The sequence below is a fragment of the Dermacentor andersoni genome, chromosome 4, assembly GCF_023375885.2.
Source record: "Dermacentor andersoni chromosome 4, qqDerAnde1_hic_scaffold, whole genome shotgun sequence".
Classification (NCBI taxonomy): Eukaryota; Metazoa; Arthropoda; class Arachnida; order Ixodida; family Ixodidae; genus Dermacentor; species Dermacentor andersoni.
This window is the reverse complement of record NC_092817.1, coordinates 86,410,633-86,438,549: the sequence shown is the minus strand read 5'-3', so window position 1 is coordinate 86,438,549 and position 27,917 is coordinate 86,410,633. Positions and strand designations below refer to the sequence as shown.

The 27,917-nt window shown below is 45.8% G+C and overlaps 1 protein-coding gene across 2 annotated transcripts in view; it reads left to right on the top strand.

Moving 5' to 3' along the window:
* The window catches only part of LOC126536430 (cell adhesion molecule Dscam1-like), a 200,195-nt gene that overhangs the window by 67,050 nt on the left and 105,228 nt on the right, over window positions 1-27,917 (top strand). For both annotated transcript variants that reach the window (XM_050183389.3, XM_055074007.2), the window contains exon 2: window positions 6,121-6,282. In XM_050183389.3, the coding sequence (XP_050039346.2) occupies window positions 6,121-6,282 (162 nt within the window). The remainder of the gene's footprint in view (window positions 1-6,120; window positions 6,283-27,917) is intronic.

The following is a 27,917-nucleotide window of genomic DNA, read 5'->3' as shown; positions in this document are numbered from 1 at the left end:
ACACACATAGCGGGTGTTTCAGCAACGACGACACAGGCTGGGCCTAACGCATTGTATTATTCGGATTTCCTCGCCACATGATCACACTGAGTGCTGTGATTATTGACATGAACGACAGCGCTGTTGTATGAAACGACATCCCAGCGGCATTTGAACTAGTAGTGGGCATGACTTAAAGGACAGCCGACGCTACATCAAGAGAGCTGCAGAATCGACAATGCGGAATGCCAACAAACTGCTCAATAAACAAGTGAGGAAGGGGAATTGCGGTTGAAAAAGAACGCGAAAATCGAAGTAAGCGAACGTCACCGATCCGTCGAAAGACAGTCAAAGCTACACAAAAACACTTTCTGATAAATGCTCTTGAAAGCCGTTTAGGATGCAAGGTTTTGATCTGCGCAGTATCTGCAACTCTTCATGGTTTCAATCAAGCGAGTCACTGTAGTGCCCTCTGACCACGACGAAGCAACGGTTGCCTTCACATGGGTATGCTCAAATTGCACTTGTGCTTCACAGCAAGATGGTTCTAGCAGAATTAGGTTGTGTTCACAAAAAGTATGTATGTTTTATTCCGATAGTAAGTATATGGACACTCCAGGCGCATTCAGCCGTCATCGTCGCTGGCACCCTGATGTTCCGTATAAAGTCAAAAGGCGAGAACATCGTCGCCACGCACCGTATTATCTGTCGGCTGGTGAAAGCGCGCGAGGATAAGCCGACGACCGTGGCTCAATCTCGGGCGCGCAAGCGAGGAGGAAGCGCACCGCCTTCCGTCGCGCGCAAGACACCGAGGGGCGGTAATGGAGGGGAGGAGGGAGTCGTTCTACTCCTGCGGCGACTGTGTTGTTAGCCGTGTTAACATACTACCAAGCGCCTGTCGAATAATTTTGTTCTCTTTTCACGAGTGCCGAGAACTCTAAAATTTGCTGGAATAATCGGGTATATTTCTCTTAAATTTCCTCTAACAGCAACAGATTATTCCCGAATTGTGCGATAGTTGTAATCTTACAATGTGAAGGTATGCGCAAAATTTCTGTTTGTCTAATCTCCTGTTATGCAGATAGTCTTCAAGAAAGCTTACGTTCATTCATTCAAATAAATTTATTGAGTGCCCTGTGATTTGGTGGGGTGGGCCTGGACTCCGCCTACATTTCGCCCAGGGGTTGTTGACCCTCGGCGGCTTCCTCGGCTCGCTGGGCGTTCTATAAAATTAATTCGACAGCTTTGGCGACAATTTTAGTGACAGTGAAGCAATATTTTGCGGAAGTTTAGCGACTTTTTTGTCTCAGATTAGTGACACGTCCAGAAAAGTGTGGCAACAGTGGTAGGATCTGCACGCTCACCCACAAGCTGAGCGTGCTTAGCTGTGGAAGTGAACACACAACAGGACAGTAGGAGCAATAAAGTTTATTATTATTATTATTATTATTATTATTATTATTATTATTATTACTATTATTATTATTATTATTATTATTATTATTATTATTATCCAACAACAACATCATAGATCGGGTCTGGAAGAAGTTTCTAGGCATAGATCAGCATCGCTTTGCTAACACCTACACTATAGATCTTGTTCTAGCACTGTTAATTATTGTCATTGTGCTTGCTTTGCTCCATACGTGATCGTGCAGACCTTGTGTTTCTTTTCGAACACCTTCGCGGTAACCACGCCTTCCCCGAACTCCTCAGTTGTATCATGTTACGTATTCCGCGCAAGATCACCAGAGAACATAGGCATTTCCATGTTCCTACCTGTCATCACCAACACTCAACCGTCCAGAAAATAAAGTATTACAGCGAAGCTGTATACCTCTACCGTCCAAGGAAATTTTCGTGTCGTAAGAAAAAAACTCCCCACACGTGGGCCGATCCGGGAGATAGTGCAATGCCGGGCCGACCCGCGGCGGAGGTGCAGTTCGCCATTAAGGGACCCACATACACAGCTTCGCTGGTCATCCTTCTTCAGAGTGGAAAGGCACTGGGATTCTTTTGTAACGCTTATTTTTATGATCTTGACCTTTTTCATAACTCGCTGTCATAGATTTCTTTTCCCGCGCTTTGCATTGTAATGCCGTAGTTCAACTGCCCTTCTCCACCTTTTTCTTTTTTATTCAGCTTACGCCTTGTTCTATGTGCACATTTCTTTTGAAGATTGTTCTCCTAATTCATGGTTTTTGTTTGCTTTTATTCTCCTGCTGTTATTTTTTCGTGCGCCAGCACTCGGACCTCATTGTCGTTCCTGGGCACGGTGAATAAATGATTGATTGATTGATTACTGTAATCATTAAGTTCGTCAGTACACTTAATGGTAATTGCGATTATTAAAAATTGGTCAAATATGAGGAGATAAAACCGTTAAACGCTTTTAAATGTTTCACAGGCGTGTTTTGTTCATTCGGTGTTGTTTTCTAGCCAACAAGTGCAGCGAGCATTTCCTTGCTGCAGTCATTGACATGCTTGTCTCAGCAATCGTGACTCCATTTACTATGGCTGGTCTTGGATCGGGGACGGCACTTTTGTTGCTATTTTTAATTCTGACATCGCGGACATGCAAATCCAAACGGGATTGATGGCACCCGCTTCCTCATGGCACAGCGTGCCGACGTCCCTCAATGGTCTTCCCGTGATTTATTGTGCTCCTGTGTTTATACTGCCTGTGGACAGTTATAACACGTAATGAAAGAGTCAGGTGGATAAAATACGGCCAGCTTTTGTACACGTGGCACAAACTTTTGCGAACATGGATGCTATTTGCCCTACTCCTGATTTACTGGAACTGGTGTGCGCCTTCCGGGTCTGAGTGATGATTCTGGCCCACCCAAAAAAAGCTTTAGTTTCCCGTCCTTCTTTTCTTTCCCCAACATATCGTGTGCGCACTAGAATTGACTTGAGCTGTATTATTATCTTGCTGACAGAAACAGTCGTGATTGTTGCAGGAGGTACTTAGGGCTGGTTGTCTTGTGTTTTTATACATTTCATATATGTGCAGTGTCCAAATTAAACTCGTCCGAACCAGCACCCCTCTGCCATTTTGGAACCATTGTATAATAGAAGTATAGCTTTGTTCGATTCGCTTCAAGTTGGTGAACTAGTTCAGGAGATGCTCCATTTGGCTATTCGTTTCATCGGGTCAACACGGCTGCGTCTGCACGTCGATATTGGTTTCGCACAGTGGAGACTTCGTGCAAGACGTGTTCACAACATCGCAGGGTTTGTGCAGCTGGTGCCGTGCCGGTTGGACACGAGTAAGAACTGTCACTGAACTGGCAGAAATCATAGTTCGCGACAAGGATGGCGAATAAAATGCAACCAATGATTCGCATTTCCTTGACACTTGTGCCAAAACCAGGTGCTTCAGTTTCTGCGCCACTCAGTTGAATAGTGAAAAATTACTGCATTGTTAGAATGGTGACTGATAAATATTATAAAATGCATAAAAACGTTATCGCGATTGAAGCACTAACCAATGCATGCCAAGCTCTGTATATAGTTAAAATTGCGAAAATTATGATTTCATGTCCATAATGCGCGCATAACAAAACACGGGGACTGCGTGCTCACATCTTCAGGAAATATTTGTAATGAAATAACGCAAATTATTCTCCTTTTGTGGATATTGCCTTTTTCGAAAATTGACGAATTAAGAATTTCTCGGCATTGACAAGTGGGTAAACTAAAGCGCGCACAAAAATTAATACATTCAGCAACTCGAATGTATATGTAAGATACGTGAGCACTAACTTATGGCATATAGTACCACTGGTTTAATATATGAGCTTCTCTTAGTCGGAAGGTTCTGTCATGACGCCTCTCTTGAAGGTAATAGACGCGACCTTTGGATTACTAAGAACTGAACGTCAAATTTCTAAGGCGAAATTTATAAAGGCTCGTGTATTCAGATTTAAGTGCAAGAATGCAAAGTGGTCAAAATTAATCTGGAGACCCCGGTACAGCGGGCCTCGTAATCATATCGTAGTTTAGGCAAGTGAAAAGCCCACGGTTTCGCTTACTTTAGTCTAACGTCTATGCTGCTTAAAGCAGCGAGCAATTGCCTGATCACTAACGCCGTCATTTTCGCGTGCAAAACGTTCTCGTTTTGCTAGCTGTGTTGCAGCGACGTCGGTCACAAATGCGTGAATTTTATAAGTGATTCTGTCGCTCTTTTGCGCAATTTCGAGTCTAACCAGTTTGTGCGATTAGGAAGTGCCGAATACCAGCATAGAGCGCAACAGGCTGGTTTATTCTTTCGCTCAATTATAACAAGCGTAAAATGTAGTAGAACAGCTCTGATATAAAGCAGTAGCCGCAGCTACGGCTCGACAAATTGTGAACTACACAGCATGTCTGGCTGGCCTCTCGCAGGTGGCAGGCCTACACATTCCTTATTGCCACGAAAGATGCCACGAGCCAATCTAAGAGCGCTCTTGCCGGCGGCTCATGTCGAGACCAAAAAGCACCGCGCGCAGCAGCGGAAGCAGCACTGCGCTCTGCGAAGTTGTGATGCAGCAGAAACTCGCGTATGTAGCCCCGCGGCGATGTTGGCGGCGACAATCGCCACAAGGTCAACATATTGCTGCCGGAAAAAAAAGAGAAATCGCCGAATAACATAGTAAGATAATGCACAATGTTCGTACTTGACTAAACATTTCGGCCGCATAACTATATGTTTTAATTAGTTCAGGCATTTAGCGATCGGGTTTCCGAATGGGTAACTGCTTAAACTGTTTTTGTCGCATATATTTGTTTCCATTACGTCTACCAAGTTTAAAGTACCAGAGCTATTCTCCTAAGGGCAGGAAGTCGGGAATCTCACTTCTTGAACCCTTTTAAACTTCAACTATACTCTATGACATTCTGCTTTGATACGCCATTTTGGGCAATATTAATTTTTAGTCTTTACCTTTCCCTGTGTGAATCTTGTATTCCTTACGCTTAGCTGCACTTTTCCTCAGAATGTAGGCTATCACAGTAATTTTACTGCCGACAGTCAGTGAGATAGGAACATTGGTAAGAGCGGAGATGTCAGCATATTGCATGCAATTATGCAATGAATCTGTGATTGGGCCCAATATTCAAGCGTACTGCCTCTGGGTGTTATCCATTCAATATTCTCACGGCGATGTTACGACGTAGCTGTTGCCGAAGATATATCTGAAATAGTTCTAACGTGCCAAAGTGGTGGGCGACCTTCATTGAGAGTAGCGGAGGTACTTGGAGATCAATATAACAAAGTGAAGCTGTGTCGGTTTTAATCAGCTCTGACGGAAGCCAGGTGGGCACAACGGCTGATACGTCGCGACGTCTAACGCATTCCGAAGCGTTAGACAAGTCCAAGGCATGAAGTCCTGGATAAACACGCGCAGTGACGCAAATATACATGGTTTAATAAGGGTATGCCCATGGCACCAGATATGTCCCGAGTACCTTATATCGAAGGTGATATAAAAAAATAGGTTTTGAAGTTTTACGTTCCAAAAACACAATCCAATTGTGAGGCATGGTGTAGTTGGGGACTCAGGAATAACTTTGATCACTTGCGGTTCCTAAAAGTGCATTCAATGCACATTACGCGATTGTTTTTGCATTCGGCACCTATGAGGATGCGAGGATCAAGCCCGCGACCTCATGCTCGGAAGTGCAGTGCCACCACCACTAAACAATCACTGGGCGACTTTCGCAGGCCATGCGTGGAAGGCTTTCTCAGGGCGTGGCCGGAAAGTGGCGGTCGAAAAGGTGCATGTTTTGATAACGTGTGCGTGCCGGTGAAGGCCACACGTGCAATTTTCAATTATTTCGGACATTAACTGCACAGTTCTTTTTGTTCGGCAGACAATATTTGTGCATACATAGAGCATAGTTGTACCTAGTGTATTTGCAATAATTTGGATAATTCTATCGCGTTATGCTCTTCATAGGCACAAACCTAACGACGATTGCGCGAAGAACCTCAGGCCTCAGTGGTGTTTTTGTCTGCCAGGTACTTTGAATCAAATCCGAGTCTGTTTGCTCACAAGCAATAACAACTGGATGTATTAACAATATGTTTACTATCTTTTTCTTTTCGTTTTCATCTCTCCCCCTACTCCTCTTGACACCAAACACATCACCGTGCAGTGGTGCTGGAGAAGTTCGTCGCAAGCGTCTACGACGTGTACGTGGTGCGCGGCAACTCGGGAATCCTCCGCTGTCACGTACCTCCCACCGTCAAGGATTACATCAAAGTGACGTCATGGGTACTCGACGATGGCGTCACCATCGGCACACTCGAAGGAACAGGTGAGTCTTTCTGCTTTCCGTAAAATCTAAAATCATCTCGCCCACTAGACTGAGCCATGCCAATATGTACAAACTTAGGCCAGTCCTCTTTGCTCAGCCTTATTACGCATGATTGGACTACCGTGATCATAAGTAGGAAACCATTTCTCGCACCTTTGACGGTACAAACCTTACTGCTGCTTTTAAAGTTACAACAAAGGCCTTGTTTTGTTTTCTTCCTGCAGCCTGGTGTGTGTGTGTGGGGGGGGGGGGGGGGGGGAGGGTGTGGGTTGGACGAATTCATGCAGTCTTCAACAGACACGTGTATTGCTATTGAGCATAAAAGGTATGCATGGAAGAAAGCTATCTGGATCGAGCGTGAATTTATAAGAACTTTCGATCCTCTAATCTTCGAATATCGGAATATCTTCCAATGTCATTTTAAGTCTTTCGTGTTTCCGTGTTTCGCTGTTTCACCATAATGTTTCCGTGTTTCGCTGTTTCACCAAGAATGAATTTTTGCTACACTGCTGCGCATACGTTCGACAATCAGTTAAGAAAGCAGCTGCCAGTTAAGCGAACAGCATACCGTCGGACAATTTCAGGCCTGTGTTTAGGCTGTGAACTCTATATGTGTCCCCATGTTTCACTTGAAGAGTTAGAACTCGTTTAGATTTATTGTTGATATACGCGAGTAATACTTTCCGATGCCACTTCAATTGATCGCATTCCTAAATAGGCATTTTACTGTAATAGCGTAGCACCGGAAAGGACGATACGGAAAGTTTACTTTTCTGCTCAAAAGACAATATTTCCTTTTACAGTTTCCTATTACGAGATTACTATGTATAGATAAAATTGGTCATTGCTGAAATTAAGGCTGTAACCATAATAAACAGTAGTATGCCAAGTTTTTCCCATATGTGTAATTTAATATCATCATAGGTACGTTCCCATATAAAGGCGTATGATAGTGAAGGTTATCCTATAGGAAATTGTGGGGTTTTCTACACAGGAAGGATTGAAAGAGCCATTTCTTTTCGTTCGTAAGAATTATTTTCATTCACTGGCCGCCTTGCATAAAGTGTTCTCTATTATGATTGGACAGAACCCGTTCTTATAATCTTTTTTTTTAGCTTGAAATACTTTCTTGAATACGGCACATGATTATTTGCCACGATAATCGAGAGAGAAGACATGGTGGGTTCCCTCATCCTAAATTATTCAGATTGTTTAGCATTGTTCTTGTACATAAGCTGCCCTCTCCTCCACTTCATCCATACTCTAAAAACTAAACGTGTGAAAGAGTTCTAAGGGTTACTCTATCAATGGAGTAGTCGCATGTCAGATTTAGAACACTTTTTCTAGAGTGCATGTACTCTGAGACTTCAAAATAGCGTGGTAGCCGTATAGTAATTTAACTCTACTGTTCAGCAGGGGAGTAGCTGCAGTACAGCTGATTTTACTCTATTGTAGTTAGTTAGATTAACTGCATTGGTGTTGATTTTACTCTAATGCAGCTAGATTAGGCACTTTAGGCTGCTTGTAAAAGAGGAATGGTACGTGAAATTCTGTTTCAGAAATTAAAAGAGCAGGAACATTCAACTTCGAAGGATTTAGTTATGTCTACGTACATCGCAGTGTTTTTTCCAGTCCCTCCATTGCATTGCACGTACGTCAAAGCCTAAGATGCCACCCTCTGCTATAAACTGAATTTTGAATAATATTAAAGAAAATTACCAGTTACGCCAGAAAGTCGAAGCATCGATTGCGATAGCAAATTAGCAGACTGCCATACAAAAGAAAGATAATACTTTTATCGACCGTATCGACTCGTAAAGATTCGCTTGCTAACTTAATTAACAAGCGTGGTGTCAGCGCGTACAGCAAACATGAACACATCGCACTGGATGACCGCGGACACTCGCTGTCGAAACGCTGGCGTGAGCAAGCGCAGCAGCAGCAGCGAGCGAAGTGACCTTCGTGCTGTGTATTGCTTCGACGCAAACTCAGCGCCGAGAACACACAGCACGCACAAAGCTACGAGCCGTCGACGCAGCTAGACTCTGCCCCCAACGCAGTTCGCCCTCAAGGTACGGCCTCGTGACCGCGCGCCGCCGCCCCGTACGCAGTTGCAGCTGAAGTAGAACGCCACCCCACTCCCTCCCCTCCCCGCGAGGCCTTGCAACACTGGGAGCCTCGCGCTGCGGAAGACGACGCGCTTCCTCCCCGCTCTTCTCCCTTTCGCGCAGACGAGACTGAGCCGGGATCGTCGGCTCCCTTCGCGCGCTTTCACTAGCACATACATCGCAGGGCGCGCGTTCATGACGTTATCTCCCTTGGACTTTATACGGAACGCAACAACGACGTCAACGGCAACGGCAGAAAAGCGCCAGATGTGTCCCTATAATTACCATCACGATAAAGCAATTCACGGAGAAACTCCTATGGAAGTTGTCTAAGCATGCGCAAGCATTGTGCTACTCGCTCATCTCAGTGATGGGGAAAGTTGTGCTTCTTGGTGCACATTCGCTGCACTCACAACTATTGTTGCGAGTGCAGCGAGTGTCGTGTATTCTTGTGTCTTCGCCTTGTCCTTGTCATTACGCCGCTTCACCACTAACGTATGATGATTGTTCATCTCCACGCAGTACGGTGTCATTATCAATGTTATGGAACGTGATTCGACCAGTATAAACGACAGTGCTGCGGCAACACGAGCTGCTGCGGTCGGCGCCGCAAGCTGAATTGATGAAGTGAGCCAACAACAGCAGGTGGCTATACAAGGTGCGCTGGTGATGTTCCGTTCATTATAACCCGTTATCGCTCTTCAGCGCCCTACTCATCCGCGTCGAACCATTATCAACCGTAATCAACTGTTCTCCGCCGGCGGCTGCTTATGGCACCGTCGCTCGAGCCACCCCTTGAAAGCGATCTGCAAATGCCGACAGAGTGCCGGCTACCGGTTACTTAACGCGCTGTGTTCTCGCCGCCTACGTTGCGTTCAAGAAAGATAAGCGGGCCCGTATCCTGAAAGCGATCTACGAAAGTGGCGGAGTGCGGCGTGGACTGAGAGCTCTATGAGCGCTGTGTTCCTGCCGCTTCGTTGGCGTTGAAGCAAGAAGCAGCACGAAGGTGAATGCGCTCGCTGCTGCGCGGGCGCTATCTGGAAAGCGGTCGTTTTACGGGGCGCACGGACGGAGGGACGGACGATTTCCTCGCTTCGTAACAAATGCTTACGCCTCTAAAATGCTGCAGATACTGTGCACTCAAGTGTCATTGAATGAACATGGCATAAGCGCCATTTCAAAATTTGCAAGCAATGCTATTGCCAACATGTTACTTTCTCGGCTGCGTGTGTCATATGGATACCCAAGCCCACTAAGAACCAACTCGTTAAAATGGCCAAGGTTGTGGCCATTTACGTTCCAGGCTGCACCGAACCGTAGAACACCATGAAGTTTACAGTCCAACGGATGAACTGCAATGTATAGGCGCAGTGGGGTGCACTCAAAAATAGGCTCACGGGTGGGCCTATGCAATAGTATGAGAATACCGTGAGAACTTAAATTAGAGGGAGCACTGCGTTGAGTGGTGACCGCTGCCACGTTTGCGGTAGAATAGCCAAGTCGAAGCGCATCAGTGAATTTTTAATTGTGTGTGCGAAGAACAAGGAAACTGACAACAGACGTGTGCGACCTTGCAGAATCGCCACCCAATTTTCAGCGAAGCTGTTTCGTTCTAGCGATTTCAATAATAACTTCGCTTGTCTATAACTTGATCACATACTTTAACACGTTCTCGTATATGTCTGGTCCGTTTGAAACCTTGCTCACAAATACGCTTTCGAGCACTTAATAAATTTTTACAAATATTCTTGTGGCCTGGGGAGGCGCACAGGAACCACTTCATGGGTATATGCCACTGGCAATTACTTTGCTTTCAATCTTTTATCTCGCCATTAGAGGAATATTCTCTAACTTATTATAAATATGAACACTACAACCTATGATAACTACATAACCATTCGTTACACAACAGTAACATTAACCTTACTACCGTTTTATTTTTTTTACAAATCATGAATGCTTCGTATTACGTCGAGTCTATCGTCGAGTCTGGCAAACTTTTCTGCAAAGGATCTATTTAATCCATTCAGATGCAGTTAACTTTGCACACCTATTTGCATAACATTCCTCTAATTTTTGCTGTATTTCATTTCGGTCGCATTTCCATTTCTGCCCGCGCAACGCGCTAAATAATCTGCCCCTCCTAATACACACTCCGAGCGCTCTAGAGCTCTTCCATACGTAATTTATGGCAAATGTCGATTAACCCACCCCTTTAGAACTTTGCCTACAAATCACGCACAACCTGGTCCTTACTTTCACCATACATAAATATGTGCCTTGTTTTGTTACCATAGTTACCAGGCGAACCTCGCATAATGCATAGAATTGTCCAAAAAATGAGGATTCGCTAATTATTTGGAGCCTTCTAAATGACGCTAGAAACGTAAAACGTTCGTTACTTTGCAGTTAAAGTACACCACATGTCTACTAAACCTAAACTTGGTGTAATGCAGTGATTTCTCGGAACACTAGAAAATATACCGTAAGGTGGCTATATCAGACATTCATGCATTTATTAAAGACGTTTAGCAAATAATGTATTCAATCTACACGGATATATCTTCGCACACAATTTTCCATAGCGTTTCTCCCATGCTCGCTAAACTCGACCTCGTTGGGATTTTTACTTACGCCAGGGCAATGTGCTAAATTTTGTGCCGCTCGTAAAACGCACACACAACGCTCCAGAGAACTTACATGCGTAATTTATTGCAAAGGCCACCATTAACCCGCTAACTTCGAGCTTTACCTACATGAATCACCCAAACGTGTCCCTTTTTTCATCAAATATAGATAAGGTGCCTCGGTTAGTTAACCGAGGAAAGCAGGGCCACCAACTACGAGCCTTTACAATCAATGCATGAAAATAGAAAAAAAAAACGAAGTCTGAGTAATTATTTTCAACGCTTCTAATAATTCCCGAAACGTCAAGGTTTCCGCCACACATTGCCCTTAATATTTTATTTCTAACAAATTTTAACTTGGCGGTGCTGTTTTAGGACTCCGGGAAAGTGCTAATAACTCTGGTATCCCGCAACCTCGTGCTTAGCAGCGCAACGCCAAAGCTACTAAACAACCACGGTTGATCACAACTGTTGTCGGATGTGTTTATCGAAGTCCTGCCTGGGATCACGACACTATGCTTTTATTGTATCATTACATGCACTGCCATCTAGAAAAGAGTAGGCTAGTCATGCTTGCAAACTTCAACCTGCCGGACACAAATTGGTTAAGAATGGTACACCACTCCGCCCCTGCCGGTATAGTTTTTGACGTTATCTTGGGCTTCAACCTAAACTAAGGGGTAAAAACGCCTACATGCCTTGAAGGTCCCAGTGCCAACGTACTCGACCTGATTTTTCTGACCAGTCACTTTCCATCTAAACAAGCAGAAATACAAGTAACAGGTTCAATGTCTGACCACGAAATGGTAGCCTGTTGCTTACCAGTCCATAGCAAAGGCCACTATTCGCTTATCAAATCTTTTCCTGACTTCTATAGCGCCGACGATAACAGCACAATTAACCATATTGCATTTGAGCTATTATCATTTTATGAGATCTTATCATTTTATTATCATTTTATCATTTCTTGTCAGACCTTCACAGATATTGAAAAGTTCGAAGACATAGTCTCACGCTGCAGCCGCCACTCTGTAGCCAAAAAAACGAGAAGAAAATAAGGAAACGTTCTCCTTGGATAACGCCAGATATCATCCACGTAAAAATGAAAGTAAAGCGGCTAAGGAAATCACCGAAGCAAAACTTTAATATGACAACGAAAAGCAGTCTCAGCGATACTATGGAAAATCTGAAAATAAATTTAAAGGCTGCCAGAAACCATTTCTTTACCAATAGACTGAGTAACTTTGCAAGAACATCGCCATCGAAATTCTGGAACTGCTTTATTCCAAACCACCCCAAAAGCATCCACTCCAGGCGAAAGCTTAGCAGTTGCAAACGCCCTTAATAACTATTCCAAATCAGTCTTCACATGTGATGGCAGAAATATTCCACATCTGGACGCATGTGCTTGGAGGCACACACAATCCATCACAAGCACTGAGTCAGGTGTCCTGAATCTCCTATTTAATCTAGATGCCCAAAAAGTTTCAGGGCTTGACATTATTCGTAACTTGTTCTTCGAAAGATACGCAGAATGGATAGGCAAATATATATATGCATAATATTCGGAAAATCATTGTCACCTGGTAGAATGCCAAGTGAATGGAGAAGAGCTAGAATCACTCCGGCATGCATATCGGGAAGCAAGTCAGACGTAACTAACTTCAGGCCTGTTTCATTAACATGTGCAGTTTCCAGAAAACTAGAACGTAGCATTCTCAAACATAGAATGTCTTACCTTGAGACTACATCCTTCCTAACGCTATTTAAATAGCGATGCTGAATTTAGCATGCTTTTGCCGCGGATTATCAGTAGTGACGCAGCTTTTAAAACTTATCCACGACCTGTCTCTTCGAATCCACTCTAAAAAGCAAATTGAACTTAATCTGCTAGATTTTTTAAGGCTTTCGATTGAGTATCTCACCATACATAAATTGCGAAGCTTGAATCAACGTTAGTAATGGCCACAAAATTAACTGGATAAGTGATTATTAGAAAGATCGCATTCAATTTGTAGAAATTGATTGTCAGTCACTCGACAGAGCAAGTGGTGTCTGGCGTGGCCCAGATTGCGTTTTGGCTCCTGCCCTCTTTCTGACCTTTATTAATGATCTGCCTGGAAATATACACGCTGACATGATATTTACTTGCAAATTATCAAATTATTAAAAACCTAATTAAATCATACAAAGACCATCTAGCCCTCGACTGCGCTTTACAAATAGAGAACAGATGGTGCTCCGACTGGCAGATGTCTCCAAATGCTAAAAATTATGTGTTACTCATAATTTCCTAGAAAAAGAATAAATCATTATTTCCACGTAAAATACTAATATGGAATTGACTGCCATCACTGAACGCAAATACCTTGGATTCACAATTACTGAGGACTTCGGATGGAGTACTCATACAAGCTACATCACTTGGACATGCACTTAAAAATTCTTCTTTATCAGACGCCGTTTCTGAGTAGCCCCCCATAGATACTAACTAAACTTTTGGCTTATACTGTATTTGTTACATCGATATTAAAGTACTCAAACACCTGGTAGCTCCCATTTAAGAAATAATGAAATTACTAAATTTGAGAGTATACAGAGAAAGGCAGTCGGGTTTATATTTAGCAGGTTCGGGCCCCTTTGGTTCACCTACGATGTTGATGGAAACGGCCGGAATACAACCACTGCAACACAGGGCCAGAACAGCTCGCTTAAAGCTCATGTCCTTACTCAAGCATAATGAAGCAAATGTTGATGCAACTAAAGACATCTCCAGCTTACAAACAAGTCCAACCAGACACAAGCATTCACGAATGCTTGTTGAATACTCTTTCCGTGTGAACCGTCTCAAGAATCCATTTTTACCATTAACTATAAGAAAATGGAATTATATTCCTGTAGACATTGTTGAAAATGCGTCGCTTACCGAGATTTTATCTGCAATTCAGAGCGAAATAATAAACTGGTGAGATTGTGTTGTTTCCTTTACACCTGTTTGATTTATGGATGTATGCGTGTTGAATTTTTTTCTCTTTTCCTGCCTTCCCAAAATTAAAGTGTCATAGTATGCATCTTTTTCGTCGTCTAGTGTTTACTAATGTTAGCTTTTCCCCCCTATTGAACTCGTTATTTCGTTGAAATAATGGCTTGATTTTCTTTTCTGTACCCATCTCTGTATTGTCATTCATTGTACTTTCATTGTAGGAATATCGTTATTGTATTTGGAATATTATTTTATTACAATTTGTGCTATTCTTAATTACATTTGCCCACACTATATGCCCACCTGCTATGATCCTCTTGGAATTGGTAATATATTCATATTATATTCATAATAACAACATACAGGCACCAAACATATGCACAGGCAAAGACACACACACACACACAAACACACACACACACACACACACACACACACACACACACACACACACACACACACACACACACACACACACACACGCACACGCACACACGCACACACGCACGCACGCACGCACGCACGCACGCACACACACACACACACACACACACACACACACACACATAAGCACACGCGCACACACAACACAACACACACACTAACACAATGTCCCCCTCATTGTCAGAGCAGCGCGAAAACACATTATGTGCAGAAGGGAAAGACCAGAGCACGAATATTGATTGCACTTTATCTATGTCGATATACAACATTATTTTGTGCTATCGCCTGAGCCGACACCAATTCGCACCAACTGGTATCAATGAACCAACATTGTCTCACACAACTTTGAAATCGTCCACCAAAAACACATTCTCGATTCTGGTTAACCTCTCTGTATTTGTCCTTTCTTTCGCCTCCCTCTTTTTCTCTGTCTGGCTTTCTTGGATCGACTACACGCTAGCCGGAATGAACATAAGAAACAGTTTTATTTTGCTTCAAAGGCTGGTATGACTCATTCTTCGTTTTCAGAAGGTTGATCTGACCTTCAGTTTAGGATTTCAGACGTTGACATTTAATGCATTGTTTGCTCTTCTTGTATTTCGTATTCAACTCTCTCCGTGGAACTTTTAAAACAGGTGAGGTGGCGCGAGATGACTGTTTCTCTTTATCCTTGTCGCTCTTAAGATGTATTATTCAGAATAAATATAATGCAGGAAGACTTTACTACTTTAAGACTCGCACAGAGAACAGAATTTAATATTCCCGGGTACTTTGTGATTTTGCTGTGTTTATAATCAGCCTCACTCTCTCGACTGGACGAAATGTGGTGCAGAACCGCAAACACACATCTAATTCTGCATTCACTCTCTTTCTTTGGGAAAGTTTAAATTAGTTTCTTTCCGCAGGCGTTTGCCTAAGGCTTCACAAACATTGTGGCATAGCACGTTTAGAGACCGGAGCTGCTGGTTCAACTGCATTCTTTATATTCATTGTCTTTTTTATATATTTCTTTCTATGTGCTGCTGCACACCAGCCAATGCTAGTGCAATTTCGAAAAGTGCCCAGCCAAAGAAATATCGATTCTCTTGGTTGAAATTCCGTCCACTATAATTTGACTTTCTTTGGCTCGCATTGTACTCCTGCCCAAATTTATGTGAAACTTCGCACCCAGAGATTTCCATTCACTGTGCAAGTGCCTATAAGCATTGTGCGATTCAAAATGTTAAATGTAGATATGAGTTAACAAGGCAAGCGTACTTCGTTCCTAAATTATTAGAGGTACATCATAATTTCTAGAATACTAAAGTTGCATTTTGGAAACACCCTTCGGCTCGCTGTATATATTCGGGCGGCAACAAAGGGTTCACTTACCGCACATTTCTGCACTTCTGTTAGCCGACAAGGAGTCTGCTAGGTTATTATTGGTATAGCTGCACCACTGTGCCGTGTGTGCAACTCCTACGCAGAAGTTATTTTGCATGTTGTGAGCACAACGCTCCACATCATTAAAAATACGCACGCCTGCTACCTGAATTCGAAACTCTGTGACAGTGCTCTCTAGTGCTGCATAATTTAAGTAAGTGAAATGTAATATTATTTTCTTTCCTAGCACTTCCTGCGCCCATACTTATAAGTCCTATTCGAAAATGCTGCTCAAGAACGCCTTATGCGGTCCTCAGCGGTCGCAAGCAAAAGGACGGTTATACGCGCTGCCATTTTGCTCACGTGCTCAGTACCCTGTGGGAGTGGAGCAGTCGTGAAGGGTGAATATTTAGCTAGAGATGAAGTGACATTCACTTCGATGTGAAATAAATCTAAATGAACCCTCTAAAACGCTTTGTGTCGCGGACTTGCAGTTGTAATCTCTATTAAAAATTACTTTTTTGAAGCAAGCGGTAGCACAAGGAATATCGCTGAAGCCAATGTTTCCGCAGGTCTCCTTGTAAAAACGCTGGTTTCAGCGACATTTTTTGTACTACCCCAATCAATCACTTCAATCCTCCATCTTTCCGGGAAACTCTCTATTGTTATACCTTTTTTTGAGACAAGCATTCTAAAAGTTTGGCTCGCGAATAGGGTCCTTTTTCTTTTAACTCAACTTCACACTTAGGCTCTCGCAGGTGTCTTCATGACATTATGCTGTCGTTACGTCGCTATGACCGGCGCACGAGGTCAGTGCGAATGCAGCAGCAAAACGTGGCGATGTGATAACAGCGCCGATGGAACGGACAAAAGGGCGTTTGTAAATAAAGGTAATGTCTCTCTCTCCCTCTCTAGTTTCCTTCTTACTCTCAACTGTCAAGACCGGTCTTGCCGTTCCACAAAAGCAGGGCGTAGCTGCGTAGAGGAGTTTGCCCGAAGCCGACCTCTCAGCTCTTGTAGGTGAATGGGAGTTCTACTCTTACCGAGGAAAACCAGATAATCTCTTATTTTGGCCGGCTCAAAGGCTCTGTGCCGGTGTATACGCTGAGGTTGGGTCGCTGTTACCCCACGCTGCCTTGTTTCGTCAGTCAAGTGGCGAGTCTCCCCTCAAGTCTCTCCCGCGTTGTCGGCGTTGTTCTCGGTGCTGCCACTCCACACGACCTATACCGGCGTGCGAGCGGGCTGCGCAGCCCTCTCAGGGCCCACGCCCTTCCCTAGAAAGGGGATCAAGCGAGGCCCGGGCCCTGGCACCGAGAGAGATGAGCGCGACAGAGCGTGGTTCCTGCTGGGCTGTAAGCCCAGCTCCTTCTTAGGAGGAGCTAGAAAGGGGCGGGAGTTAGGGGAGTTGGGGTGCGGAGGGGCAGTGCTGATGTTGTTGCTGCCCGCTGCGAGCCCTGAGGAGCGAAGGCTTCCTTACTCTCTTCGGGGCTCGGGGTCATCGATCAAGGCGTCCAGGAAAGCGAGGCTTAGGCCGATAACGCACCGGATGGCTGCCCGTCGCCCGGCAGCCTCGCGCCCTGACGGGCTTCGCTTCGACAGAAGACAGCTCTTTCTCGCATGTTTTTCGTCGTCGACTTCGAGCTTCGAGCGAGAACGTTGTGGAACGCAGTGGAAGCGACGTGAAGGAATGGAAAAGTCGGAGAAAACTCGGGGAAACGAGCGCGTGTAAACGCTAGAGATCGTCGCATGAGAATGTAGAGGGGCGACAAGCAGCACGGTCCAAACAGGCTTGGCTGCACCCGTCGCCGCGAGGAGATGCATGACAGCGGTCGCGGCGACAGCCATGCATCAGAAGAAGGCATGTTTGGGCACGCGCAGCTTGCTCAATCGTGGGATGCCTTGAAGCAGCGTTATTTTTTATTATTATTTTGCTTGCTCTACTCTTGCTTCTATTTTTCTTCGTGAGCGGATGGCAGGACGACGTCTAAACACATTTTTTTTGTGTAATTTGTTCTTCGTTTATGCAAGTTACCCGCAAGAGTGCCATGCTGCTTCATGTTTTTTTTTTCATTTCGTTCTTTTTGATCTCGTCAGTGCTGTGTTGTTGGCAGGGAGAGTCATGTCTGCTGGATGAATAATCTACCTACTTTGGTATGTTGACACATTCGCAGTGATCAGTTCGGGGACGATTATATAGATGACCATTAAAGGAGAGACGATAGCATTACGATACTGCAATATTATTCGTACGGATGGTGTGAAAGACAATGACTTACTACTGTGCGCGATCTTTGAATAGGTATCGTTCTACTGACAAAACACAGCAGAGCAAGAGTTTGTTTTTCAGTACTAACATGGAGAAAGTATAGTTACACTATGTCATATAAATTGAAATCAATCCAAACATTTCTTTGAGAAACAGTAGGATTTTATGTACGCACGTATACAGGAGACTTTCCCAAAGCCAGCAGATGACGCAGTGGCATAAATAAATATGTAATGGACAAGAGAAGTGTAACTTCACCAAAGCTTCGAGGTGTTTCACATTGGGCACTCAAAAAGAGAATCAAGCATTCTGAATTTCCTGCTGTCAGAATTATTTAAAATCATTTTTTACAAAGGTAAGTGATATAACTTAGAGAAGTCCTTCGCAACATTCAGTGTCATCGTTTCTTTCTTCCCTGGCGATACTCGCCTGCTATTAGCGGCAACTCTACGCCGCTCGCCAACAGAAAGTTGTCCACAGATATACCAGGGGTCCAGCGCATACTGAAGAGAAGCCAGCAAGTTATCAGTATTGCCGTCACTTGCCCAGAATACTGTTTTCCAAAAATATTAAAGGAGATGAACACGCTAATTCGACGCATCCGTATTTCCCTTTCATTGAAATGTATTGTCTGTCGGCTTAGTGCATGACGTGATATCTTAAGTGGGTGGTATTTTATTTAAGAAGCAGTACGTCGTCTTGGGTTTGCACATTTATGTCGTTGCATGCTCTGAGTAAAAGGGTGGCGTCCTTTAATAGAATGCTTAAAAATATGGGACCTGAGGTGGAACTGTGAAGGCTGTCAAGTGCCTCAATGTTACCACAGTTGTTGTTTTTTCACATATTCATCTTGTTTTTCATATTTCCCACCCCTTCCCTTTAAGTAACAGAGTGCATGTGTAGCGAACTACTACGTGCCACAGTGATCTGATCACAAAAGACGACGACGACGACACGCCCAGCGCGCTTACGGTGCGCGAGTAGCGGATTCAGCGATGGTAAAATGTAACGCCAGAAGAAGACGGCGTTCCGAACGGTCGCTTTTTTCATGTTCTCCGCTCCAAAGAATTTATCGGCCCCTGGCCGAGGTGCTGCTCAGGCTTCAGCCAGCAGCAATGAGTACCGTGTTGTGCTACCTCGTCTTCCGACCGGTAAGCTGGTTATGGACTCCGTTTTCCTGCATGCTGACTTAAGTGGTCGACCGTACAGAGCCCAAGACATCAGAGACGCCCATCAGAACGTTATTGACCTGATGGAAATAAGTTCCATCGGTCAGTTTCAGATGTCGCACGTGTGGATGGTGAGGTGCAAATCAGCAATGACAAAATCAAAGCTAGTCACGTGCGGAAATTATCCGTAAAAGGTTGACGCTGCGTCGTTGTTGACCCCGAGCCCACGGAAGTAAAAATGAAGCTTTTACGGCTTCCTGAGCGTTTGGAAGACGATTACGTTCGAGATGCGCTCCAGGCTTACGGGAAAGTAAAGTCAGTATCAGCAGAAAGCTGGAGAGTATCGGAAATGGAACAAATGGGCACCCTAAATCGTGACGTGGTGTTGATTCTTGCCGATGGAGTCGGCGTGGGAGACGTTCCCCATCTGCTACATGTTTGTGGATTGCAGAGCCTTGTATTGATTCCAGGCCCGCCCCCGCTTTGTCTCCGCTGTAACAAGGTAGGGCACATTCGTCGAAACTGCAGAACCCCACGTTGTGAAGCCTGCCGACGCTTCGGCACACAGCTGAAGAATGTGTTGTGACATACGCCGACAAGTTACGACTAAGGACAAGACCTCCGGATTAAAGCTTGCAGGATCACATAATGGATATTACTGAGGTTCTCGACGCGAGTGGAGACGTTCCTTCTTCCGCGGATACCAGCTGCGTTAGTAAGGCCCCTCTACAGGTTAAAGACAATGGCATCGCAGAACTGCCCGTGGAAAAAGAAAGTAGTGAAAAGAAAGAAGCCCCCGTTACCACGTAGCCAGTTGCTGCCCAGCCAGCGAATGAGGCAGCCGATGATGACTCATCTACTGCACCGAAGCATCTTAACACGTGTGCTATGCTGGCAGAGGACCGACGAAGTAGCGCGGATACGTCAATCCCGAAGCGCCGTGCGACTAACAGATCAGAATCAAGCACGGACAGCGAGACGCCCAGTACCACAAGAAAATCACGTGACCGCAAAACATCGACACACTCAGGACAGTATCGGCGATCACGGTCCAAAAGGCCTGGTGAGCGTTCGGAGGGAGCCTCACCGTTACCCTGTAGGACCGACCGCATAGAGAATTAGGCCTAAATAGTAGGTAGTCACCATGGCCCTGTCCCAGCAACTTCTCTTCGCAACTTTGAACGCACGAGGCCTTAGGTCTTTGCAGAAACAGGCGCAGCTTCGCCGGCTTTTGTCTAGGGAGCGCCTCGACTTCGTCGCCGTACAGGAGACGAAGATTGAGAGTGATGACGAGACAGAAAGGTCTTTGCGACCTTTTCTGTCTGAATATAATGTGTGCGTTTCACACGCTGTTGGTTTATCCGCGGGCTGTTTCCTGTTTCTGAAGAAGAGCCTACTTTGTTCAGCACTTAGTTACCATGTAGACACTGAAGGTCGATATATATGTTGTGATTTTGTGTTGCAGGGTGTGTCATGGCGATTAGTCAACGTCTATGCATTTAATGACGCTGCAAAACGAATTCTCTTATTTGATACTTCCGAGCGATAGAAGCAGCATTAACACTCAGCGGGACAGGAGTGGTGAAGTTTTGTCTAACGTAATAGAAAATGCAGGGCTCATTGATATAGGAGTGTCGGGACAGGGAGCTCGCGCTTATACGCGAATTCAAGGTCGCTCTTACGCCCGCCTTGATCGGATTTATGTTTCTTCATCACTCCTCTCCCGAGCACTGTCCTGTAGTACTATCCCAGTTTCATTCTCTGATCATTGCATGGTTATTGCAAAGATTGGTGACAACTTTGTAACCAATTTTCGACTACCGTGGGCACTCTGGAAGCTTAACTCTGAGCTCCTGAATGATCAGGAATTTATTAATCGCGTGCGCATGGCCCTAAAGAATTCTCTTTCTACTGACTTGCCGTTATTTGCAGCTTGGGAACTCTTTAAACAAGAGGTTCGTGCAGTGGCTATAGAAATTGGATCGCTGAAAGCATTCTATAGAAAGAATGAAGAAACAGTACTTCTTAAGAGCCTACACAACCTTTGTCAAATGGAATGCGAAATGCCAGGCACTTACATTGTTGACATAGAAAATCTTAAATGTGACTTACAAAAGCATGATGCACTGCGTTACAGAGGTGATCTCGATCTCGAAATAGGCGTGCTCTGCAGTCTGAGCAGCCAACACGTCAAGCTTGACGAGCGACATCATGCTGTTTCCAAAGTAATTCCAGAAGTATACTCCGAAGGTACTCTTCTAACAAATACGAATGACATAATTTCTGAGTTTGAAACTTACTACAGTGTTTTGTTTAGTGCCCGGCCCGATGATCACGGTGCAAAAGTCTTAGAGAGTTTTGTGTCTCTTATAAAACCTTTACAGGATGATGACTGTGCATTCATTAGTGATACCCTTACGATACAAGAAATTGAGCTAGCTATTGATCAGCTGCCTCTGTCGAAAACACCCGGCCCTGATGGACTTTCCTGTGAATTTTACAAAGCTTTCAAATCAATTATCAGTCCCATATTATTGGGCATTTTTATTACAAGTTTAGAGATAGACGTCTTTCCGCAATCTTTTTGCAAAACCCGCACAGTTCTAATTCCCAAAAGTTCAGATAAGGAGAAACTGCGTCCTGCTGAAAGCTACCGACCAATCACATTGTCAAACGTGGATTATAAAATTTTTGCAAAAGTTTTATCGAATAGATTGCAATTTGCGATGTCAATTCTCATTGGTTCCCATCAGACGTGTGGAATTAAGGGTCGATCCATTCAAACTAACATACATATCGCCCGTACACTTCTTCAGTACTGTTACAGTTCCACTGAGCAGCTTGCAATGCTCCAGGTAGACCTAGCTAGAGCTTTTGATCGTGTCAGTCACTCCTATTTATTTTCTCTTCTGGAACATGCCAATGTTGGCTCCGTTGTGCTTTAAGGCGTTAAGCTTTGCTATACGTGTTGTACTACTCGTTTAGTTATTAATGGCCAACTCTCTAAACCCGTTTCCATTTGCTCTTCAGTAAAACAAGGATGCCCGATGTCCCCATTACTATTCGCCCTTTATCTGGAACCGCTATGCTTAAGCGTAATTCAGTCGAGTTACATCCATGGCTTCAATATACTGGGTAATGAAGTAAAAGTCTTAGCTTATGCAGATGATTTAGCGTTCTTCTGCACGGATAAGTCCAGTGTTGAAAAGGTAGTATCAGCAATTGAGGATTTTGGCAGCGTATCAGGAGCATGAATGAACTCTGCAAAAAGCTTAGGCTTGTGGTTTGGCTCATGGTGCTATACACCAAAACAGTTTGCAGGCGTTAAGTGGACCGGTGTCCCGCCAAAGTATGTTGGCGTGCCGCTAGACACATATAAATTAAGCGCACACTATTGGAAAGAACGGGTTTCGGCCCTGCAAAGCTAGGCCCAGACATTCGTTCCACACCGGCTTTCTATTTTTGGGAAAGCTGAGGCATGCAATAAGTTCTTGGCAACAAAAGTTTACTATGTATTGCAAGTTATTCATTGTGCCAGGCTCTACATCCAACGCTTTCACCGAATCTTTGCAACCTTCGTATGGGCTTCAACTTTTGAGCCCATGAGGCGAGACAATATTTTCAGGCCCGTTAGTGAAGGTGGGCTGGGTTTAGTACATCTTTATGTGAGGCAACTAGTGTTTCGTTTCTTCTTTTTTCGCGATACATCGCATCCTATAATTCGGTCATTCATGCAAGTCACACTTGTTAATGCGTTACCTGATTTAATTGTTTCTTCCAATTTTTCTTCGCGTCTATGCTTGTGGGGGTTCATGCAAGAAGTTTACTTGGCGGTTCGTTTCTTGACAGTTCGGTTTTTCACTGAATACTTGTACTCTGTGTCGCGTAAAATGTTGTACAAAGATTTAGTGTCCATGCTATTTCCACCTCCATTTTACCGATCACTATACATTCAATGGCCAGGTCATGATGTACTAAAACGAGTTCGTAAAATGTATATATCCTCTTGCTGCAAAACATTCTTTTGTAAACTTCATAGTGAAACCATACCGGTAAAAACATCGCTACAGAAAAAGGGTATCTTTGTATCTTCTGGCAACTGTCGCCTTTGTGACGTGCCAGAGACGATTGTTACGTTTCGCCTACAACGCGCGGTAATGCCGGCGCGGATGCAACGGACGCCGGGGCTTTGTTCAAAGCGGCGGACATTTTGGCCCGTTCGACGCCGCCGAAACGCCTACCCGCCAAGCGTGTCCAGGCGTGTTTCAGTGCCACGTGTCTTCGTGTGTGCGTGTGTGTGTGTGTGCCCCCGCTTGTCAAAGCGCGGCAGCCGGGGAGCGGAGCTCCCCAAGTGAGGGTTGGCGATGCGTCACTACACTCGGTTCAGCAGGTCTCTCGGCTCAACCGTGCGCGCCGTCGTGGGCTCATGCTCCGCCGTCCCGTGACCTTCATCCCGTGACCTTCATCCCGTGACCTTCCCTTTTGGACCGCGACGCCGAGAGTATAAGAGCAGCTGCCCCCGGACGCCAAGGAGAGGCTCCGATTTGTACTGTTGAGTTACGTGCTCTCCCGTCTCTCCAATTCGGTCGACCTGACCGGCCGCTCTTTTGCTATGTTAGAATAAACAAGTTGTTCTGTTACCAGTCTTCTCATGCTTTGCCGGGACCTTCGGATGCTTCCAGTGCCCCAGGCCGCCAGGCCAACGCTACCCTTGGGGCTTGCGACCCATTGGCAATAACGGGCGTCAGCACCGAGACCCCAACAACTCGGGCCAGCGGTGCGATTCCAACATCTGGTTGCCAGCGGTGAGATCGCGACAACGGAGGCCAGCAGCGAAGAGATGCGGTTGACTGTATGCTGAGCAGCACAACGACCATCCGGGAGCAGTGCAACGAGCCCTGTGTGACGACTGGTTGCCTGCAGCGGAACGACTGCGCTGAAGTCTTGGCTGCAAGGTTTGGTGAGTGCGGGACTTTCTTCTTCTGAGTTTTGCCAGGCTTTTGTTAGTGTTAGAAACAGAGCTGGTAATTGTGGTTGTCGTTGCTGCCGGGTTAGTTTGCGGCAAGACAATAGTAGGCAGTAGAGAAAGCAGCATTCAGAGCAGCCATGGATTTGAAGTCGTTGCGCAAACCGAAATTGCTGGAGCTTGCGAGAGAGTTGGGTCTGGATGTCTCAGACAAACTCAGAAAACCAGAACTGCTAAGGGCTATTCTTGAGTTAGAAGCTGAGGATGACGAGCTGTCGGAATGCCTTGAGACCATTGAGGAGAGGGAGGAGCAAAAAGAGAAACAGGAGCGCGAACTTAAAGAACAGAAAGAGAAAGATGAGCGTGAACGAAAAGAGCAACAAGAGAAAGAAAGAGAGCGCGACCGTCAACACGCTTTGGAAATGAAGCGTCTCGAGGTAGAGATAGAACGCGCTCGTAATGGAAGTCAGGCACACGGTGCAGGAGAACGAGTATTGTTCAAAATGACTGACCTGATGCGGCCGTTTAAGCTTGGAGAGGACATTGGTTTGTTCCTGGTTAACTTTGAGCGAACGTGCGAGAAGCAGGGGTTCTCTCGGGAAACGTGGCCACAGCGCTTGCTCACTTTGCTACCCGGCGAGGCGGCCGACGTAGTCGCTCGCTTGGAGAGAGAGGAGGCAGAGGATTTCGACAAAGTGAAATCGAGTCTGCTGAAAAAGTACCGGCTGTCAGCGGAGGCGTTCCGTCGGAAGTTCCGGGAAAATGAGAAAGGCAGAAGTGAGTCGTATACAGAGTTTGCCTACAGGCTAATGTCAAACATGCAGGAGTGGCTCAAAGAAGAGAAAGCGTTTGGTGACCACGAGAAAGTTCTGCAGTGTTTCGGGCTAGAACAGTTTTATAGTCGGTTACCTGAGAACGTGCGGTACTGGGTCTTGGATAGGCCAGACGTTAGTACGGTGGCTAGAGCCGCTGAGTTAGCCGAGGAGTTTGTGACGCGTCGGGCTCGTGGAGCTAAGGACGGTCAAAAGGGTGAATTTGGCTCCAAGTTTGAGAGGCCGAAGTTCACACCCATGAGAGCAAAGGGGGATACACGTAGTGCGGATGCGAGTGAAAGCAGTCCGACCGAACGTAAGGAGACGGCGGCAACCGAAGCCGAACGCAGAAAGCGGTTCGAGACGAGGCAAGCGCGCGTTTGTTATACGTGCCAGAAGCCGGGTCACTTTTCGGCGCAGTGTCCAGAAACAAAAACACAAGTCGTGTTTTTGTCTATATGCAGCACTGACGAGAACATGAAGCTTCTCGAGCCTTACATGCGAGACCTCCTCGTGAACGGGAAAGAGTGCCGAGTGCTTCGCGATTCCGCAGCTACAATGGATGTAGTTCACCCCTCTTACGTAGAACCCGATATGTTCACGGGCGAGTGCGCATGGATCAAGCAAGCAGTGGAAGCTCATAGCGTGTGTCTGCCGGTAGCAAAAGTGCTTATTGAAGGACCTTTCGGAGCACTTGAGACGGAGGCCGCAGTGTCATCTATGCTGCCCCCCCAGTACCCGTACCTATTTTCGAACAGGTCCGATCACCTCCTGCGCGAGAAGGGGCTTTTGTTTGGTGAGGCTAGCGTTCAGGCCTTAACCAGATCGAAGGTTCGGGAGCTCGCTGCAAAGGCGGTAGTTGCGGGGCCGACGTTGTTGAACGATGAAAAAGAGTCAGAGGCGCAGCAAGCTGGTATTCAGAGCACGCCCGAACGGAATAAAATTGAGCCTGTAGCGTTAAAGGCACCAGATACTGGAGAGGAAAATCCCGACACGGGAAAGTTAGAAGAGCTGTCTCCAGATTTGCTCATCGCGCCTACGTCAGACGGACTTAACAGGTTGCTAAAAGTCAGCCGGTCGGCTTTGATAGCCGAGCAAAAGAAGGATGGCAGCCTAGAAAACATACGCTGCATTGTCAAGGAAGGTATCGCCAAGAAAAATGCTCGCTTTGTGGAAAGAGGTGGGGTCCTGTACCGGAAGTATCTAGACCGCAGGGGAGTGGAGTTCGATCAGCTGATCGTGCCTCAATGCTATCGTCAGGATCTGTTGCGCTTGTCGCATGGGGGTTCGTGGTCCGGACACCTAGGAGTTAAGAAAACTAAGGACGTCTCTTGCAAGAGTACTATTGGCCAGGGTGTTTTCGGGACGCAGACCACTTTGTGAAGACATGCGACACCTGTCAGCGGGTGGGCAAGCCAGGGGACAAATCGAGGGCGCCGTTGAAGTTGGTACCTATCATTACGGAGCCTTTTAGACGGCTCGTTATTGATACAGTGGGACCTCTGCCGGTAACAGCCACGGGGTACCGACACATTTTGACTGTGATCTGCCCAGCGACAAAGTTCCCTGAAGCAGTGCCGCTTAAAGAACTCAGCTCAGTTGAGATAGTCAATGCACTACTGTCCATATTTGCGCGAGTTGGTTTTCCTGCAGAAATCCAGTCAGATCAGGGTACAGTGTTTACTAGCGCTTTGACGACAGCCTTTCTCGAAAGGTGCGGGGTAAAGCTGTTACACAGCTCAGTGCACCACCCCCAGTCGAATTCCGTTGAGAAGCTCCACTCCGTCATGAAGCGCGTGTTGAGAGCATTGTGTTTTGAACATCAAACTGACTGGGAGCTGTGTCTGCCTGGAGTGATGTTTGCATTAAGGACCGCGCCGCATGCGGCTACGGGGTTTTCGCCAGCTGAGCTGGTGTACGGTCGCTCGCTGCGATCTCCGCTTCGCATGCTTCGAGAATCATGGGAAGGCAGGGGCGATGACCCAGTCGTGGTAGAGTACGTGCTTAAGCTCCTCGAACGCTTAAGAAGGGCACAGGAGTTGTCAGGTGAAGCAATGGCAGAGGCCCAGCAGAGGGCCAAGGTTTATTATGATCGGACAGCCAGGGCCCGTCGTTTTGAGGTGGGCGATGAGGTCATGATATTGCGCACATCGCTAAAGAACAAACTCGACGTGCAGTGGGAGGGCCCAGCACGGATTGTTCAAAAACTGTCGGACGTTAACTACGTGGTGAGTCTGCCAGGAAAGCGGAAAGCACAGCAAGTTTACCGCTGTAATCTGCTCAAACCCTATAAGCAACGGGAAGCAGTGGTGTGCATGATGGTAAACGTTCCCGAAGAGCTTCCGGTCGAGCTTCCGGGACTAGGCTCAGTGACGAACAGGAAAGACACCGATCAAGTCATTAGTGACCTAATAAGTAAAGCATCGCTGTCGCCTGAGCAGAAAACCGAACTACACCAGCTCTTACAAGAGTTTCAAGGTCTGTTCTCTGAGAGGCCTGGTAGGACTTCTGTCCTTACTCATGACATAGAACTTACCTCCCCAGAGCCAGTACGATCCAAGGCGTACCGGGTGTCACCCCGCCAGAGCGATATTATGGAGGCTGAGGTAACGAAAATGCTACAGCTCGGTGTTATTGAAGCGGGTGAGAGTGATTATACCTCCCCTTTGATTTTAGTTGAGGTACCGGGCAAGGAACCTCGTCCTTGCGTCGACTACCGCAGGCTTAATTCCATCACTAAGGATCAAATTTATCCGATCCCTAACATCGAGGAGCGCCTTGAGAGAGTGAGTAGCGCTCAGTTTATTTCCACCCTAGATCTTGTCAGGGGTTATTGGCAGGTTCCACTTACAGAAGAGGCTAGTAGGTATGCGGCATTCATTTCACCAATGGGGACAT